Source organism: Agelaius phoeniceus, chromosome 3 (assembly GCF_051311805.1).
Source record: "Agelaius phoeniceus isolate bAgePho1 chromosome 3, bAgePho1.hap1, whole genome shotgun sequence".
NCBI lineage: Eukaryota > Metazoa > Chordata > Aves > Passeriformes > Icteridae > Agelaius > Agelaius phoeniceus.
Window position 1 is genome coordinate 9,769,924 of NC_135267.1, and position 19,710 is coordinate 9,789,633.

Here is a 19,710-nt window from a genome sequence, read left to right on the forward strand (position 1 = left end):
GGCTTTTCATATTGATTCGTACTTGTGTAAAAATGGCATCGTCTTAGGCTTGAAATCCTGTTAGTTGAGAGTAACATTCAGATTGTATTCTACTCAAACTTCCTATGGTTTGTGTTGAATTCTAGGGATTAATCAGCTGTAGAAGGCTAAAAATGTTGCATCTCATTCATTTTCAGTAAAAATCACTTTTTGCCATCCAGTGGCTACCAGTCCTTTAAGCAAGAAGAGGTTTCACTGGTTTATCTGAAAAGGAGTTGGTCTGTAGAAACCATGGCTGATGTTTATGTGCCAGAGGGGAAAAAATTGTTTTCCATTTTAAAAATATGTAGTATGTGCAAATGACAATTTAAAAAAACAAATCTTCCAGTACCTTTGTCAAACTGTGGACTTCCATGCATACTGTTGCATTTCTGTATGCTGCCTTACTATTTTATAAGGGCAAAACTACTGGTTTCAAATGATGCATTTGTACTTACTGCATGGAATAAAATGGAATTTAGAGGAAAGATAATATTTTTTAAGTTAATGGGGACTTAGTTTGAAGATGTCTTAGGATATTTTTTTCCTCTGGAGGTAGTTTCTCTTGTAGCTTTTTTAATCCTTAGTATAATCCTGCAGAGTTAACTTTCAAAGATCATTCATTGACTGTTTTGTGATTCTAAATGTTTTATATTGATTTGTGAGTGTTGGCTTGAAAATTAATTGGTGTGTTAAATGAAAAACTAGGTTCTGGTTCAAAATACCATTATTTTTAAAAAGTACTTCTAGTTCTTAACCAGGCTTTTTTTTTTTTTTTGTTGGGTTGTTGTTTTGTTGTTGGTTGTTTGTTATTTTGTGTGTGTGTATTGTTTTTGTTTGGTTTTGGTTTTGGTTTTTTTTTTTGGTTAATCTTTATTCTGCTCTTAATATCCTGTTTCAATAGGCTTAGCATCTTTCTAGAAAACAAGCTGAAGTTAATTTTTCTAACTTGCTATGCAGCTTCCTCTATTTTTTCCTGGAACATCTGTTTTTTTATTGCTGCTTACCAAGTCAGTCTTAATCCATGGTGTTAAAATTTTCCAAAAGGAAGAGAGGCAGGAAATTATTTTTATTTTTCTAAATATGTGTTTATTTTTGCTTACAATTGCATATCCTAGGGCTATAGTATATGTAATTTCTGCCAAATGTAGAGGAAAGGAAAAAGATGTTTTATGCTGCACACTTAAAGTTTAAGAGAAACTGGAACAGCATATTTTTATGAGCAGTAGTTCAAGAAAACTTAAGATATATTTAAGGGTATTAACAATCACACTGCTGTAAGGTGATCTGTATGTGTAAAGCCACACAAATTCAGCTGGGTGAGTGTGAAAAATTCCTGTCATCCATTTCTGAAGATACTTAGGCTGGGCTTCATTTAGACAGCAATGTTTCTGCTTTTGCTTAAAAACTGCTTCTTTAAATAATGCAATATTGTGTAATGTAGTATTTTATTAGTTCAATTCTGTAATTACCAGTTGTATTTGTGAGTTTCTCTCCATAGATCCTTTGTTATAAACACTCTAAATGATTTCATCAGTGTGAACTTCATGCAGTGTTTACAATAGCTTCTAAAAGCAACTCAATGGAATGGGAGGGGACAGGAAAAACCCAACCAATTACAAAATACTTGTCAAGAAATCTCAAAATGAAGTAACAGGCAAGTTAGAAACCTAAAATGACTAAGGAGGCCATACAAATAGCTGATTGAACCCTGACAGCACTGAGATATTCAACAGGTCGCCTGCAAACCTTTAATGTTTTATGATTCTCATTCATGAAGATGAAATGAATTTTGAAGATGACATGCAAAGTATACATTATGTATACGAAACATGGTGCAAAAGAAAGAAGCTTTCTTCCTGTAGTGTTGCAAGCAGAACAAACTGTGCAAAAACCGTGACAGTGAAAATTGTTGTGATCTTGAAATTCAGCCACTAAAAATCTGAAGAAACTTGATGAAAAGTTCTCAAATTAGCTGCCTTAGATTCTTTATTTTTCTTCACCAAAGATGATGGTTTAATATGGATGTTTGGATATTTTTGAGATTTTTTAAATCCAACAAATACAAATGAACTTCATTATTTGAATGGTACTTGGTCTTTCAGTGAGGCATAGGAAGTTTTCAAGCCAAAAGCTCTAAGACAAAGGCACTGTTAAATTGAAAAGGACGTTTTTCAAAAAGAAAGTGTGTTGATTGCACAGCATTTTCATTGACTTCTGTATCAGTGAATGTTTTTTATTCATGTTCAAAGCCATCTAAAATAAAACTACAGTTGATTAGTCATTAATTACATCATTCCTATAGATTTAAGAGTAGAGCATTTTCATTTTTTCTGAAAATGGTCTATTAATTTAAATTTGTAATTTGAATCATAGGCCCTCACATGAGGCTACTACAAGGAAGCTGCACCATAATGATAGACCTAATTTTGTTTGTTGCAAAATTAAGTGAAGTATTTGATTTAAATAGCTGTTGAAGCCCTCATTCCTAAGCTTGCATTACTTGGGGAAGCCCTGCTCAAATGATTGGTTAGTATTGGAATGAATTGGGAAGAATATTTGGTATTGGAGAGGCTTTTACCTTAGAAAACTACTGTACATTAATTCAAGCACCTAGAATAATGGAAAAGAACTTCAGAAGATTCTTTGATGTCTGTTCTTCACTGTACTTTTGTTCCTACAAGTAAAGTAAAAATTAGAATCTTCAAATATATCAGTAAGATACTTTTCATTCTTTGTAATAGAAGCAATGCAGGCAATTAAATCTGTAGAAAAAAATAATTATGTACTCTGCAGTCTATTTTAAACATCTGTGAAAAGTAACTAAGAAAAAGTAAGTTTATTGGAAAATTAATTTCATATTTTAAGGGCTGCTCCTCATTTGCAAAGGTTTTATAATCTTCAAATGCAAGTTTTTCAAAACATTCTCTAAGTCTGTTTTGGACTACACATACAAATTTTATGTTCCTTTTGGTACTGCAGCTTGTTATGAATATTGTTGGAGAAAGGTCTGAACATGGACAATTGCAAGATGGAGATCTTTTGAGGTGCAAGAGAAAGCTTTTACTGAATTTGTGTGTCTTTGTTTGCAAAATTGAACTTTATTGAGTTCTGTTGTTTTACTGCCTCCTCTTCTAGTAGTTTTTCATCTAGTTTTTCAGTAGTTTTTTTAGATTTTGAGGTGTATATTGTTCTTTTCCTGTTAATGCTGTTTTGCTGATGTTTAGTTACTAATAGTTCCATATTTTACTGCATATTAGTTTTCGTTCCACTCTATAGTAAAAAAAATTAGGTGGTGAAATAGTATGAGGCTAAAGATTTTGATTAATTTTAGCAGATGTTATCCTGCTATAATTTGTTTTCTTTATTGATTCCTTATTTGAGGGTTGAGTAGAAGTGGTACCCTCAGAATAAAAACAAACTTGGGATAATAAATATATTACAACAGGTATCTGAAGGTATGTTTCCATGTGTTCTTTTAATATATGCACAGATACACACACACATGTACAAACATCTATGAAAAGATATGTGTGGTTTTTATTTCAACAGATTGGACAACTTGCTTTTAAAGGCATGAAAAGGCTAAACCGAATCCAGTCTATAGTTTTCGAGACTGCCTACAACACAAACGAGAACATGCTGATCTGTGCCCCCACTGGAGCTGGGAAGACCAACATTGCCATGCTGACAATCCTTCATGAAATTCGCCAGCATGTCCAGCATGGTGTTATCAAAAAGGATGAGTTTAAGGTAGGAGTTTAATGAACCAAATAACAGCTTTTTAACTTGTAAGGTAAAATCTATTGTATGTTGTACATGGAATATGAAATCAGGAAGTTCTCAAGGATATTAGACTTTTCCAAGTTAAAGATAAGACTGGTTTTGATTTACTTCATTATTATTAAAGCTATTCTTATTTGTGTTCTAAAAATCTTATTATGTGAATAAAAAGCTATGAAAATGCATTTAGCTTTCATGCAGAACCAATTTTCAAAGTGATGAGGCTGTATAAACAAAATCCATTGTCCTTTAAACAGCTGCACACTTATCCAACAAAGATAACTACTTCTCATATTTCACTATTAAGATTTTTCACTGTAAGTGCCTGGCATCATATTTCACAATAAATTGTGATTTGTAGTGGTTGCCATGAAACAGACGACATTGTGGGGTTTGCTCATTTATCAAGTGAGTGTTGTTTTGGTGCAGATTGTGTATGTTGCTCCTATGAAGGCTTTGGCAGCCGAAATGACAAATTATTTCAGCAAGCGTCTGGAGCCACTTGGCATTACTGTGAAAGAGTTGACTGGTGATATGCAACTGTCAAAAGGCGAAATTCTACGAACACAGGTATGCTTAATCCTTCCAAATACTGTTCTCTGTGTGTGTGCATTTGTACCTCTTCATAGGTACACTGCTCTTCAAACTCCTTGTAAAAGTATTGGTTAATCAGCTGAAGCTTTATTACTACACCTGTAATTACAGTGATTATGTACGCTGATATAAGTTCAGAATTCTTCAATAAAAACTGTCTTCGAGAAGTTTAAAGTTTGGTCTGCAATGATAAGTTCCAAATAAATCCAGAATGCTGTAACAACATTGTTACTAATATATTAAAATACTAATATATTAAAACTTACCTTCTTTTTTAAAAAAAACCCAACCAATAAAAATCCAACCAAACAAAAAAAAAAAAAAAAAAACAGCAACAAACAAAAACTGTAGGTTCCTGTTATTGGCAAATCTTACTGTTCCTCATTTGTACTTGAAAAGTATAAGACATCACTAGGCTAAACATTTGAACATTCATAGAAATGAATAAAATTTGTAGGTTTAGCCTCTTAAATAGGATTGTATAAATGGAGATTATTTTGTTTTAGCAGACACTTTTTGCCATATTTATTTCATGCTCTTTGTGTCAGTGAAATATCATTTTTCTAAAATCTTAAGATACTTGTATACCTGTTATTGCATACAGTTCCATGTGATTACCCTTTCCCCTTCTGCCTCATCCAAGAAACAGAAAAAAGAACTGGTTGTATTATCAATATGAACATTTATAAGTATATTAATTGTTGATCTAGATGAGTGATATTTTAACAGTCTTAACTTTGAGATATTTAACATTTTTATAGTGAGTGGAGAGAAAAACCCTTCACATGACAAGAATATATGTAAGTATGTAATGAATGATTAGGAGGACCACTGCAGTGGTTATCCAGTGTGAAGCTGTGAACAGCAATTAGAAGATATATATGCATACATATTGGTACATACAGTCACAATAATGTGGTAACCAATAAATAGCAAACTAATATCAATGAGTGACAGTAAAATCACTGGTACTTTATCAGAGTGACTTTGTGACACCATCTACCTAAAATCTGAGTTTACAAAATTAAAAAAGTTTGGTAGGAACTTTTAGTAATTGAAGTTATTTAGATACAGCAAATTACCATTTTAAATTGCTTCCTGTTTTCACAGTACTTTTCAGCTAGGGCACATAATCAAGTAGATCATGGTTTTAATAAAGAGAGAGATAATGTGTAATCACTGCTGAAACTGAAAGTGACAGTAGAAAAGCCTGCTCTGAATGTAAGGACAAAGCTGGATGAAGAGAATGAATGTAGAATGGAAAAGTGCTGTTTTACTTGCTCTACTAGTTAGCAATATAATTCCTACAATCTCACCTCATTATTAGTACTCTGCTTATATCCAGCAAAAAAAGTAAGGGAACAAAGGAAACAAAAAATATTCAGGATTTATTAAAAAAATGTGTATAGAAAATACTTTACAAAGCTGAAATTTATTACTCTTGTAATGGGAACTTATTAATATATACAGTGTATTAACTTAGAGAAACTTAGTAAATTGAGTGTAGAAAGACTATCTGGTTCATCATGCTGTTTTATTTCATCTAGCATGCCACTACTAGTATAAGTCTTAATTTTGTTGTGGAGAAGAGGCTAAAGCAGATTGATTTATAAAAATCAATGAGAAATAGAAAAGGGAGGATGTGAGTAAAATCTTTTTTTTTCCCTGCTATGGACTCATTTAATTGCTTTGAAATTCGCTTTTTTTGCCTGAAACTTACCTTCAAGGGATTTCTACAGTTTCCTATGTATGTCTTGGTATAGAAACACTAATCTGAAGTGTATTTGTAGTCTCAAAACCTTTGGGAAGAGTGGAGATGAAAGAAAAATGGTGTCCAGAAGAGGAAAAATTTGGAAGCCATTGTATTTGTGACCCAAAACTCAGTTCCTACATTTTCAAAGAGACTATAGTTGTTGATTGATTTCAGTTTTGCTTGTGCTCAATTTTGTGTCTTTGGTCTTCAAAACATTGGGAAGGTTAAAAGGAAAAAAATACAAAGGCTAAAATTCTGGGACAGTGAAATAACAATTTTATGTTTCCTCTTGTTTGTCGTATCTAGTCAGTCTTATGATTAATCAGAAATGTGGAAGGTGAGATGAGAGATGATAACAATCCAAGAGTTACCAGTGTAATTGCTGCTACTGTTCTTGAAGATTCTGGAGCCCAGCAGTGTGCAATGTTTCATTGCTGCAAAACAAAGCAAATATGTGGCATATTAGAAACTGAGGAAAGAGCACTTGCTTGTGCTGGATATTGCTTATTGTTCTGCACTGTTTTCTATCAAAACTCATGAGCTTTCTTTGCTCAACTAGGCACTTTAAACCACTTCATCCAAGCAGGTTTCTTTCACCATTTTTTACCCTGTATTAAATTGATTCTTGCTTCAAAACTTCATTTTACTTGTCAGCCTCTCTAATGTGCACATTTCTCAGAAAGGAATACTCTGATAGGTGTTGCTGCTTTCTTTATAGTTTCAGATTTGCTTTGCCAGTCATTGCTCTGTTTTCTACCCTTTAGTAGTGTAAGTAATGAAGTACCTTTGTTTAACAGAAAAGCAGTTTTTCCTGTAAGAATTAATGCTACAGCAGGTAGATGCATGCACACAATTTATATACACAGGGACAGTATATATCATATATATATATTGTATATATATATGAGGCAGTAAAAGACAGAGCAGGATCATCAGCTGAAGTAGATGTTGGTATTTAAGGTTGGATAACATTTTCACAAGATCTCAGCTGGTACTTCTAGGCAACTGAAGCCTGATAAATATCTCCTGTGACAGTTGTCTTCTGCCTGTTTTCTGAGCAGTTGCATTTTCACTACCTTTATTTTTGTCCTCAGGTGAATCAAATCAGTCACGATGAAAGATGTAAAAATAAGGTGATTGTCAGGTATTAGTTAGAAGTAGTGCTTAAGTGACAATCCTGATCATTTTCTGCTTCCTTTCCATCCTGCTTGCTTCATCCTTCATACTTTGCCTGTGTATATTTAAAGGAATGCCTTTTGTAAGTTATTACATGTAACTCTACTGCTTATCCTGATGAGGAAAAATTGCTTTATCTGACAAATTGGTAACTGTCTCCCTTCTCAGGAATGCACCCTTAATGTACAGTGGGAGCTACCACTGTTATTTTTTTCTACAAATATTTTTAAAGGATATAAATGCTAGCAAAAAAGCAAGGTAACAAGGAATTCAAATTTTCATTCCCTTTATGGTGGAATAAAATCTTTTAAATATTTTTGAAAACTTCAATTAAAAAGGTCTATAGCACATTTTCCAGCAATAACTCTCTCTGTGCTTTCCATGCTGTCATTTATACCCATCCAGAAGGTAGCCATGTTTCTTGCTGCTCCATACTTCTATGGTATTATATACATTATATGATTTTATAATGCTATTATTGAATATTCATTAATGTTACTATGTTTCCAACACACTTCATAAGCTTTTAAAATAAGTTATTTCTGATTTTACTAATAATGAAATTGATTTAAAAAGAAAAAGGAAAATAGTTTTTATTGACTCTCCAGTCAGTTTTCCAACCCGCTCCCCACATCTTATGCACTGAAAGCCACAGTTACAAGTTTAATGTGGGTTGTGTTAAAACCTTGAGACCTCTATGTTTCCCTTCATGGAAACATAGAATGATTTGACCTTGCATTTGCCACAAATACAATGTAGTTATAGTTATCTTTTGAAAGTTTGGAGAATACAGCTGGAATTGGAGCAGTATAGATTTATAAGGTAATCACCAAGTCTGAAAGCAGTGCCTTGCCCTGGGCACAGTGTATTGCAAGCTGAGTGGCATCATGCCTTGTGCAAAACAGTGGTACAGAGTGCAGAAATGCCTTCTGGCCTTAATACAAGGTTAGTGGGCATCAAAAATGTAGAAGATAATTTCTTTTTTAATGTTTTATGTGAACATAGCATAAAACAAAGTTAAGATCCATAGCATAAAACAAGGTTAAGATTCTTAGCATAACATAGTAAAAGCTTTTCAGAGTTTCTTCCACCTTTATAAACTTTAAATATAGTTTTTGAAAATTACCCTGTTAAATATATTTTATTTCTTTTTAAAGAAAATTATTTTGATATTTTATTGCATCTTCAGTTAGTGTGAATGTTTCTCACCTTTAAACAGGTACCTCAGCAGTTTTGTATTAGATGCATTTTGGTATAATCATTGTCAACAGCCTACATTCTAATTCAAATAAGTACATGTAAGTGAGACTGACATTTTGAAGTTGGAACAAGTTTTCTATAATGTTTTTGCTTTATTTTGTGTCTCAGACCTGCAGTTACAAGCAAAATTACTTTTATTGGTCTTAGATCTCTTCTTTTGCTTTGAGGAGTGCCTGACTGTCATGAGCCTTACTTGTTACAGATCTGTGTTAGTGTCAAGGCCAGATCATAAGTGCTTCCTGTGTTGCTAAAATTATGTAGTAGTTGGAAACAAATCTGGTCAAATTTTGAAAGCAGGTTAATTTCCTCAGCCTATAAACCTCTACATATTTCTGCTCCTTCATTCTCATATTGTTGGAGTCAAAGGGATTCAGACAGCAGGAAAAAGAAATGTACTGTCTTTTAAATAAATGTTATGAGAAAATAAATCAAACTGTAATTGTGTGAATAGTCCTGATTCTCCCACTTCTGAACTATGAAATATTTTTTTAATTCTATAGGAATATAGATTTTTTTTAACAAAAGCATTTCTGTTTTTGTTATGGCTCTTCTTGATCAAAAAATTAATTATGCAGAAACCAAGGTCATTCATTTAAAACATGTTACTGGATTTTCTGTAATGTTTAAATAGTACTCAGGTACTTAGAGGTCCACAGAAAGAGTTGTATGTAATTTACTGAACTGCAAGGCTGTGCCTGTCAACATGGGCCTGAAGGACATCACAGAAACAGACATCTCCAAGACTGCCAGGCTCCTGCTGGACTCCACATACCTCTGTCTTTTTTCTGACACAGATTTGATAAACATTAATTTCATTCATGTTTATGAATTAAAGAAGGGGGTATCAGAAGCAAGTCAGAAGCTCTATCTCACCTTAGTCTGCTTTCAACCTAATGTGCTTCTAAAACATTATTCCTTAATGAAGGCACAAAATGGGAAAACTATAGGAGCATTCACCCATTTTAAAAAACTAACTAAAAAAAACCCCAAAAACATAAGAGCAAACAAACAAAAAAACTCCTTTATTCATTATAATCTCTAAAAAATTCAATGATTTCAATTCAAAGTTCAATTTGAATTCAAAGTTTACATTTTTTGCTGTCATGTCTGGGTAGTGAAGAAAGTCCTGCTAAACTTGACTTGCACCATCATTTAGAAAATGGGCAGCTGGCTGTCATATTTGTTCTCTTCCCATCAACCTGTATAAATTAAAGTCACATTGCTTTCAGAGTTGATTCTTAACATTGCTCACAGTTTATATGAAAGGTATCTTCACATTGTGCTAAGAAACCATCTAAACCATAGGTTTAGAAAAGAGACCACTTTAATTTACCAAGTGCCAAACATGTTGAGCAGTTCAAAAATGTGAATGATTTCCAGGCACCCAGCTCAGAGCAGAAGGAGGGGAGGAGGTGCTCCAGGCACTGGAGCAGAGATGCCCTCACAGCCCTTTGAAGGCTGTGGTGGAGCTGATGTCCACCCTGCAGCTCTTGGAGGACGCCGCACTGCAACAGGTCCATGGTGCAGTAGAGGAAAAGGTGCAAGCCCATGGAGAGCTCATGCAGGAACGGGCTCCTGGCAGGAATTGTGCCTGTGGAAAGGACCTGTGTTGGAGCAGTTTGTGAAGGTGCATCCTGTGGTAGGGATACACAGCAGAGTGGGGGAAAAGTGTGAGGAAGGAATGTGTGAGATGAAGTTGTGGACTGACTAGAACTCCCGTCCCTGAGTTGTAGAGAACTTGGGAACAAAGCAGTGAAGTTGAGCCTAGGGAGAAGGAGGACTAGCAGGAAGACATTTTTAGGTTTTGTCTTTATTTTCTCACTATTGTACTCTATTTTTAGTTTGCAAAAATTTTTTCCAAGTCTTTTTTGCCCACGACAGTAATTGGTACATGACCTCCCAGTCTTTTATCTTACACTCTTCCATCTTACTTTCTCCTCCTGTCCAGGAAAGGAGGGGAAGTGACAGTGCTTGGGTGGGCATCTGCCAGCTGCAGTGGTTGACCTACCACAGTTGCTTCTAGTTCAGTTAGTTTTAGTTTGGGATTTTTTTTAAATAAAGTTACTGCTTTCACTGGTGATTTAATTTTGGTATTTAAAATCCAAGTGAATTTTGTTTAGTTTATTGCAAATGTGATTAGGTGGTTATTTTTCTGCTTAACTTTACCCAGATGTTTATACTTGGAATAAGAGTAATTTAGAACAAAAGGGCAGTTCTTATTGAAGAGCACGAGTAATACAACAGTATTGGTGATGTCTTTGTAAATAGTAGTGTTGTAAATGAAAAGAGAATTTGTGTAAGCTGCATTTGCATTGGCAAATACATTTGTCTGATTGCTGAAAAAAATGCTTTTCTTGATGAGGAGAAATAGCCTGAAGGACTGAGTGTATTTTGACATCTCAAAGATTAGCTGATTAATTGTACTTTTGATGGCAAGGCAGAAGTGAGAAGTGAAGCAGAGACCACAAAAGCATCAGAGCTGAATAGGGCAAGTAGTTCTGAGAACAACAAATGGCATCAGGACCTCTGAGTGATATGGATGGTCACTCTGATAGAGTCTGTCAGCCAATAGACTCTGATATTAAGTCATGAAGGCTTTATTCCCTATTGGAATCTGATACTAATAAAATGGAATAATGCTTTTTTCTCAAGTTCTTAACTGCAATATAAAACTAATCAAGTCCAAAACTATTTGAAGCAAAAGAGGGCTATAAAGTTGAGGTGTCTGCTGTTTCATCTACAGCTTTATTTTTCTCATATACTGTTTCTCATTTCCTGCACTTTAATAGGGTATAGAGATGCTTCTAAGTAAAAGCAAATAGTGAAGTTGATTCCTGCTACTTTTCCTGTGTACATTTTATTAAATTTGAGAGCATTATATTCTATGATATTCTGCAAGGTATGTGCTTCTCACTTCACAGATATACAAAGCCCACTATTAGAGGCTGAATATGCATATACTGTGACTTTTCTTATTCATATAGTAAGTACATGAGACAGTGATTCTTTACAGTAATAAAGATGATGTAATCTTAACATGCATATCACACTCATTCAAAAATGTTTCAGTAAATGTGCAAGAATTATGAATGTTTTAAATTCTGAATATTGGCAGCTCTTCTCCCATAATAGTAATTCACAGGATATTGTATTGTATTGCATTTTAACAGAAATCAACTGTAGCACACTTTTATTTAAAGGTTGATTTGTCAGTTGCTATCCCATTTGTATTACCACAGCATTTTGTGAAAATTATATTAAGAACTTCTCTGAAAAATGGTGTAGAATGTACAATCTAAAGTGTCTTTTAAGCAAGATAGTGCTATTTTTTTTCTTGTCTCTTGGTGCTTTGTCCCTATCTAATCTCTTTTTTGCTTATTCTGTATATTTTGTCCATCCCTGCAAGCACTTACTCTGATGTTAGTCTTCTCCAAGTGGCCTTCATCTCCTATTGCATGCCATTGGTTTTTTACTTGGAGCTGTTGCAAACATCTGTATTACTGTTGACTTTCAATGCCAGTCTGTTTCCTTCCAGGAACAAAATGATGCTTTGGATATGTTAGATGCAATAAAATCTAGAAATCTCTTTTGGTATGAGGAGTTAAACTTTCATGAAGTGGCCTTCCAAAGTGATCAAGTGATTATAAAGCTCACAGACTGAAAAACCTTCTGCTTTTCAAGTTGTTCATTTCAAAACCAGAGTTTAACCTGGTTAATAATCTCTCTTCCAGTACGCCTAGAACGTAAAGTAGTGCTGGATTCTATGCACAGCCCTGGTTTCAATAGCAGAATATCCTCTTCTGATCAAAATTTGGACTGGTACAGGAAGATATCAAAATCTGATTTAAAAGAAAGAAAGAAAGAAGAAGGGACTTGCCTCTATTTTGAGGCAATTCAACTTCCTGAATATTCCTTAGTACAACCTTGCTGAAAGAAAACTTGCTTTCCTCTGAATTTTCAAAGATATGCACAATCTAAAAAAAGTCTTTCTTTCTCTAAATGAGGTTAAGCCTTACCTTTCAAATGAAAAAAAATAGATATAGAAATATTTAGAACAGAAGTCCTTGCTAAAGTGGATGTCTGAGTCAAGAAGGATCAAAATCTTTTTTATAGTGTAGGATTTCTGTGTCCCAAAGTCATCTCCACTTCACACTGTTGTTTCCATATGTATTTCCATTGCTTTAGAAGTTCTCACAGTGTGCAAAATAAAATTTTGCTACCTGATTCATTGATCATGCTATCTTCAGGGAAAAGTGTGTTTAAAAAAACCTACTATCTAGGATCTCTTTGAGGCAAGGAGGCTTGATGGTATGCCACAGACTGTTACTTTTTTTTTTTCTGTCTCACTTTTAATTTTTTTTTCTCTAAATGATAATTGTAATTCTGAATTAGTGATTAGTTCTGAAAGCAAGATAATTAAAATATTATCAGAAGGGATGTGTCTTTGTACATCTGCAAGATTTGAAATGCTGTGGGGTGTTTTAAAGTTCTGACTGTGGCAGTCTCTTCACCAGAAAACAGTGTGCACTCCCAGTTGATGGCAGTCACACTCAGGTTTGTGACCAGTAACACTCAAGTCCTCAGCTGGGCTGAATTAATTCTCTTCAGCTTTTGGAGGAAGAAAGTGGAATCCTGAAAGTGTTTCAATGGATAAGCAGAAGAAAGAAAAGTTAAGGTTACTCTCTTCAGAGATCCAAAATAGGAAATAACCAAAAGGAAATGAAGACATAACTTGGATTAGATGAATCTGCACTTATTTGTGGCTGAGGCAAATCCTTATATTTGAAGCCCACTTCCTTGCAGGTTGGGCTCATTTCTATAATGCTGATATGCCCATCTACCTCACCTCAGAAATGAGTTTCCAGGCTTTAGCACTGTAGTGTTATTTCCTGACTTTTAAAGACAAGGAAGGAAATTTTCTGTGGGTGCCATTTTTATGAAGTCTATGGTTTTCCCAGTTTTCTTACTTTCTTACACCAACTTGGGCAAATAGTAAAGCAGGTGAAAAATTTTCATGTTAAACAGCAGAGAGGTAACTTTGGGCCTCTGATGTTAATTCTTTGACTGAACTGTTTAACCCTCAAAAATAAAGACAGTAAACTCTGTGACATCACGTGTAGGATTCTTGATTGTCTCTGCTGATGAAATCTATTAGGAAATAAATGAAGTTTGACTTGTATAAGAGACTGCTGGATATTTTTCCAGTGGGTTCAGTTAATAAGCTTGTTGCTTGGTTGAAATGTTGTCTGCATTGCTTCTGTTGTTCTGTTGCTGGAACAACTACATTGCTTTCTCAGGCTGATGTTATCAGTCTATGCTTTCAGCACTGTACTTCCTTTTTTTTTTTCGGCATTAGTCTTCCACTATTCTAGTGAAATTGTTGGAAGCCCTTCTGATTTATGACTCTTCCATTAATATATGTGCCTATGACAGCTGAGATTTTGCCAGTGGGGAAAAGTACTTATACATCATCAAACAGTAGCAGTTTGAATAAAAAATAGTAGTCCTTTATAAGGAACTGAAGGTGCTGTCTGTGACCTAAATTAGTTTCTGCATTTATGACAGATTTTACTAAAATCAGTCTTCCCATGCTTCAGAAATTACAATCACTACTCTTCAGACATGCATTTACATTTTATTTGAAATAATTTACTTTTGAAATAGACAGATACAGTTGTTTATTTTGCTAACATGCCTACTTGCTTGTTGTAATTGCATAATCTGTAGAATTTTAGTGCAGGCTTTGACTAACCTACTTTGTGATTAATATTCTAATGTCACATACAATGATAAAGTGTGTAATTGACTGGCATTCTTTGCTATGACTCACTTGGCTAAAATCTCTGTTTTGATTGGGTGGAAAGGTGGGAGTTAATTTTTGGTTTAGCAGTAAAAACCTAGTTGAAACGAGGCCAGATAAAATTACAGATATTTTGAACAACAGGAAAAAAAATTGTTTATGTATTCTGTAGCTAAAGGATATAAGGTGGAGTTGCTTTGTAATTGCATTCTTGGTAGTGTGTTCCCTTTTATTGGAAATAATTATATTCATGCCTGACTTGGCTACTAGAAGGTTTTTTAAATTGCTTTAAAACCAGGAGTTTTGAGTGTTTTTCTTCTTTTCCCCCTATAATAAACTATTTGGCATTGTACTTCAGCACTTAAATGTACAAATACTCAATTTGGACAAATATTCCTTGCTACAAGTATATACTCTTGGTTTTTTCCTTTTTCTCTCCAGTGGGCACATTTTTTCATTACTTTAGGCTTTATCAGAGCATGTTCAGTTTTAATATATCTGTACTTTATGTGCTTTCATAAATCACTGTCTCTGAAGAGGTTTGATATAAAAATTTTGGCTGGATTTGGCAGGGATAGAGTTAATTTCCTTCATAACAGATAGTATGGACTGTGGTTTGCATTTTTGCTGGATACAGTGTAAATGACACAGGGGTTTTTTTTGTTATTGCTGAGCAGCACTTTCAGAGAGTCAAGGCCTTTTCTGCCTTTTTCCCCAGCCCAGCAGCAAGGGTACTGGGTGTGCACAGGGAACTGGGAGGAGAACACAGCTGGGACAACTGATCCCAACTAACCACAGAGATATCCCATACCACAGGGCTTCCTCCACAGAGCTGGAGGAAGGAAGGGGGACATTCAAAGGGACCATTTGTAACACCAAGTCACTGTTGCACCTGATGGATGCCCTGGTCACCTGCTGCCAGTGGGAAATGGTGAATGAATTCCTTGTTCTGCTTTGAATGCCTCGTGTGCACAGCTTGTGCTTTACCTATTAAACCCTGTATCTCAAGCCTCACCTTTACCCCATCCCACCAGAGGGGACTGCACAAGTGGCTGTGTGGGGCTCAGTTGCTGGCTGGGATTAAACCAAGATGCAATGGAACTGAAAAGGACTAGCATAAAAATATAAAAAACAAACAAAAAAAAAGATTTATGCTTTGGAAACGCCATCGTTCCAGACTGTGGGAATGCTGTTGCTCTTTGGTTGTATGGCTAAGACCAACAGTGTCACCTACAGGTGAATCAAGTAGATTTCTTAATTTTTCAAGTGGAGATATCAGGCACACAAGATAAGTTAGTTATTGAAAATGGGAAGATCTGATTTAATAACTTCCCATTTAATATCTTAAATCAATTTTTCTGCTTATTACTCTTATGAAATTAAGTGCAAATACACAATTCAAAATATTTTTGTAAGCAGTACTAGGTAAAAAATTTTGAAATAATTTATTCATGTGTATAGAAATTATTATTGGTAATAGTCTGCCTATTTGCTATTTAAAGTCAAATTACACTGAAAATACATGTAATTTATGACATTGAAGTACATTTAGTGACTGTTTTTACAGAGGTCAAAATTCACTGTTTGTCAATGATTCATCTCAATTCATTGTGGCAGAATGTTGCAGAAGTGAATATAAAGTAAAATGTTAAAGATACGGCAATGAAAATATCAAATTAGTAAACCTTCTTTAAATTTGTGTCTGTAAAAGATTTCTCTTTCTGTAAAAGATTTCTCTTTCATCTGTTTCTTCAGTACAATGGATACTAACAATGCTGAAGTTTTTCTGAAAATAGAACATACAAAATTAATGTATGTTAAGAGAGAGGACTTTTGTTCTTCAGCCTTTTTTTAAGGGTTCAGCATCTTCCTTTCTCTGTTGCCAGGTTTGTAATTAAATTATTACTTTTTAAAAGACCCTTCTTCATTTTTGCATGACTGGGACTAGTTGAATCAAATTCTGTCCTGACCTGATGGATTTTTGGGTGTATTGCTGCAGTGATGCAACCATCCAGTGACAGCTGAATCACATGAATTGCAAAGTATTTGTAATGTTTTAGGCTAGATTAAGCATATTTTCAGATAGTGGCCTCATCAGAGAGGCTGCTGTGTAATAAAGATGTGTGACTGTGGGAAGAAGAAAGCCTAGTGGAGCTGGGAAATTGTTCCCACTTCTGCAACAGAATGAAGAAGCTCTTAAGGGGATGCTGCCTTTGAGCTTTCTATTCTTTCTATTCTTTTTAAATTATTCATTTCCTTTTATATATATATTTATATAAATATATATTTATATATTTATTTCCTTTTATATATATGTGTATTTATCTATATACATATATATATATATGTATGTATGTATATCACAGTCTTACAGTCTCTGAGCTTAAAGAGATTTGAATGGTTTTGTGTAGATTCTTATGTCAGCTGTTGCTTTTAGAGACCCCAGTGTTAGGTGGTTACCTTACATAAGATTCAGTAATAGATTTGAGACTGTTTCTTGTGCCTTCATAGGCACCAGTTTTGGTGTGTGCTGGTTTTACTGTGGCTTTTTGTCATTTAAGAAAATACTTAAGACAGGGACAGTGAAAACGAAATGTTACTTCTTCATGTCAAAGGCACAACTCTAAGCACAGGATCTCTTTACTGCTCCCTCCATTTACTTGGTCTTTCTTTATTCTGTTTCAGACAGTCCATCTTATACTTGCCAAGTTGTATTTGCTGCTACATCTCTCAAAACAGATAAATGTAACACAGATTGGGCAACCTTGTTATTGGGGTGGGGGAGGGAGGGAAGAATTCATAGTGTAGTAGAAAGTTTCAAAGACTTTTAATTCAGTTGTGTGCTGATATACAAAAATTATAGATCCAGGTTTATAGCTATAATATGTTCAGTTAGCTCAATACCTTTGTGTAATGCAGCATGATTCTTGAGTTGGAGTCTTCACTTAATGTCCTTCAGAAACTGCATTGTGTGTAAGGGTATTATATGTAATGTAGCACATTACAGCAATATTTTCTGCACTCCATTGTAAATGGCCTTGCAAGTGAATGAGTTCAATAATCTACTTCAGTATTTTTTTTAATCTAGATGGAAACTCAAAGTCTTTCAGACTTTAAAACTCTCTAGCAATCCTTTGTACGTCGTATTCCTGCTCAATGCCTCCAAACTCAGGAGTGGCTCATCCTGATGATCAGCAAGTTAGACAAGAGTGTCAGGAGCCCTACAGGATGAAAACCAAATATAAAAAAGGAAGCATGCAAGAGGTGGATGCAGGAGCAGCTGACCTGGAAGGATTGTAGTTGTGCATGTTGAGCATGAAGGGACAGGATTAGGTAAGAAAAAGCCCAGGAACACATGTGAAGGGCAGCAAGAAAGGCTTCTGTACAGCAAAAGAAAAATTGGAGAAAACCTCTGCTAAATGGAACAGGGTGCCTGATGACAAAAGGCATGTAAATGGCTGAGGTACCTAATGCTTTCTTTGCTTTGGCCTTAGTGGTTAGGCCTGGTTTTCAGCAATCCCAAGCTCCAGAGACAAATGGGAAAATCTAGAGAAGGAAAATGCAGCACTTGGAATAAAGTTAGGTTAGGGAATGTGCAGACAAACTGAATATGATACAAGTTAATGCACTCTGATGATATTTTCCCACAAGTCCTGAGGGACCTAGTCAAAATTACCATGAGGTCATTCTTGATTTCCTTTGAAAAGTCAGGTTGATCTTCTGTGTGGAAACAAAGCAATTTTGCAGATGGTACAAAGCTGGGAGGAGTGGTTGACAGATCAGGTGATTGCACAGTAATTTAGATTAACTTTGGCAGGCTGGAGAAATGGGCCAACAGAGATCTCATGAAGTTCCAGAGTTTATGCCATGTCCACTCCATGCCATGCAGGAGTGAGGGAGTAATTTTATGAATGCATCCAGGCTGGGGGCTGGTCAGATGGAAAACAGCTTCCCAGGAAAGATAACAGATATTCTGGTGGAAAAAAAAAAATTTATATGAGCAAGCAACATCCTCTTCATTCTGGGCTGCATTTCAGAAGGGTGTTGCCAGCAGCTCAAGGGAGGTGGCTGCTCCTCTCTGCTCAGCCCAGTGGTGCTGGGTCCAATTCTGGGCCCCCTTCATGGGAGGAACAGGGACATACTAGAGCAAGTCTGGCAAAAAGGCATGGAGGTTATTGAGGGATAGGATGCCTGTCACTTGAGGAGAGGGAAAGCAAGCTGGGGTCATTCAGTCTGGGTATGGAAAAGCTCTGATAGATAGATGTGATCTGAGTACATTGGGTATTTATGCATAAAGAAGACTGAGCCAAACCTCAGAATTTTCCAGTGAGTGCAAAAGAGGCAGTGGGCATACACTGCAATACAGGAAATTCTCTGTAAATGTGAGACTTGGTTTTTTTTCCTGTGAGGGTGGTCAGACACTGAAAATTTGTCTAGACGAGCTGTGGAGTCTTCAAAGGTTTTGAGTATCACCTGAGAGATACTGGATCCATCTCTGTGTGCAGTGTTCAGCAGACTCCTCTAGGTGACCCTGATCTGAGCACTGGGTTGGATTGGGAGATCTCCAGAGGTGACTTCCAACCTTATCCTTGCTGTAATTCTGTGAAAACCAAAACTAGTCTATTTTGATGGAATTGCCTCTCTGATATTTACTGCATGTGTCAGTAAAAGATGAGCAAGGAACATTTTAGACACTATTTTGCCTGTTAAAATGTACCTGTGTAATCATTAAAGATGACATTTTGTCAGAAAAAGTTCAGATTTTCTTTCCTAGTGATGAAATGCTAATAAGCATTTTTCTTTTCATATTTTTCTATGTAACATTAAGACTAAAATTCCTTAAAATACATTGTCTGAATGTTAAATTATGAAGTAAAATGAATCTCAATAAGTAAAAATAAAAAATGCCTCAATTAAAGTTCTTAAACTAGTATCAGAGAGCTGAAATTGAAGTACTTTGTGGTATGAACTAACTGCTCATCTGCATATGATTAACTAATGAACTTATTAAAAAAACCAAATAAAATATTATAGGTTTTGTCTCAGGCTTTTTTGTCACTGAGGATCTTCAGTAAAAGTTGGAGGAAAGTAATTTTCAGGAATCTCTATTACCATTAATATTTTATCTATGAAGAATTTAGAAGAATGATTTACTTCTGTTTGGTTTAATGGCCTTTTATAGCTGAAAAGGTTCTGTGCAAAAGGTGTCTACACGTCTTTAAAATTACTTAGTAACTGTTTTGCACTTCCAAATACTTTTTTAAGCACAGTAAATTTTACAGGGTGAAAATGCAGTCTTTTATAGTTAATGCAAATGATGCATTAA

The 19,710-nt window shown here is 35.0% G+C and overlaps 1 protein-coding gene across 1 annotated transcript in view; it reads left to right on the forward strand.

Annotated features, from left to right (window-relative positions):
• ASCC3 (activating signal cointegrator 1 complex subunit 3) overlaps positions 1 to 19,710 on the forward strand; it is a 250,456-nt gene that overhangs the window by 61,623 nt on the left and 169,123 nt on the right. Inside the window, exons 9-10 of the mRNA XM_077176551.1 lie at positions 3,571 to 3,771; positions 4,231 to 4,371. Of these exons, the coding sequence (XP_077032666.1) occupies positions 3,571 to 3,771; positions 4,231 to 4,371 (342 nt within the window). The remainder of the gene's footprint in view (positions 1 to 3,570; positions 3,772 to 4,230; positions 4,372 to 19,710) is intronic.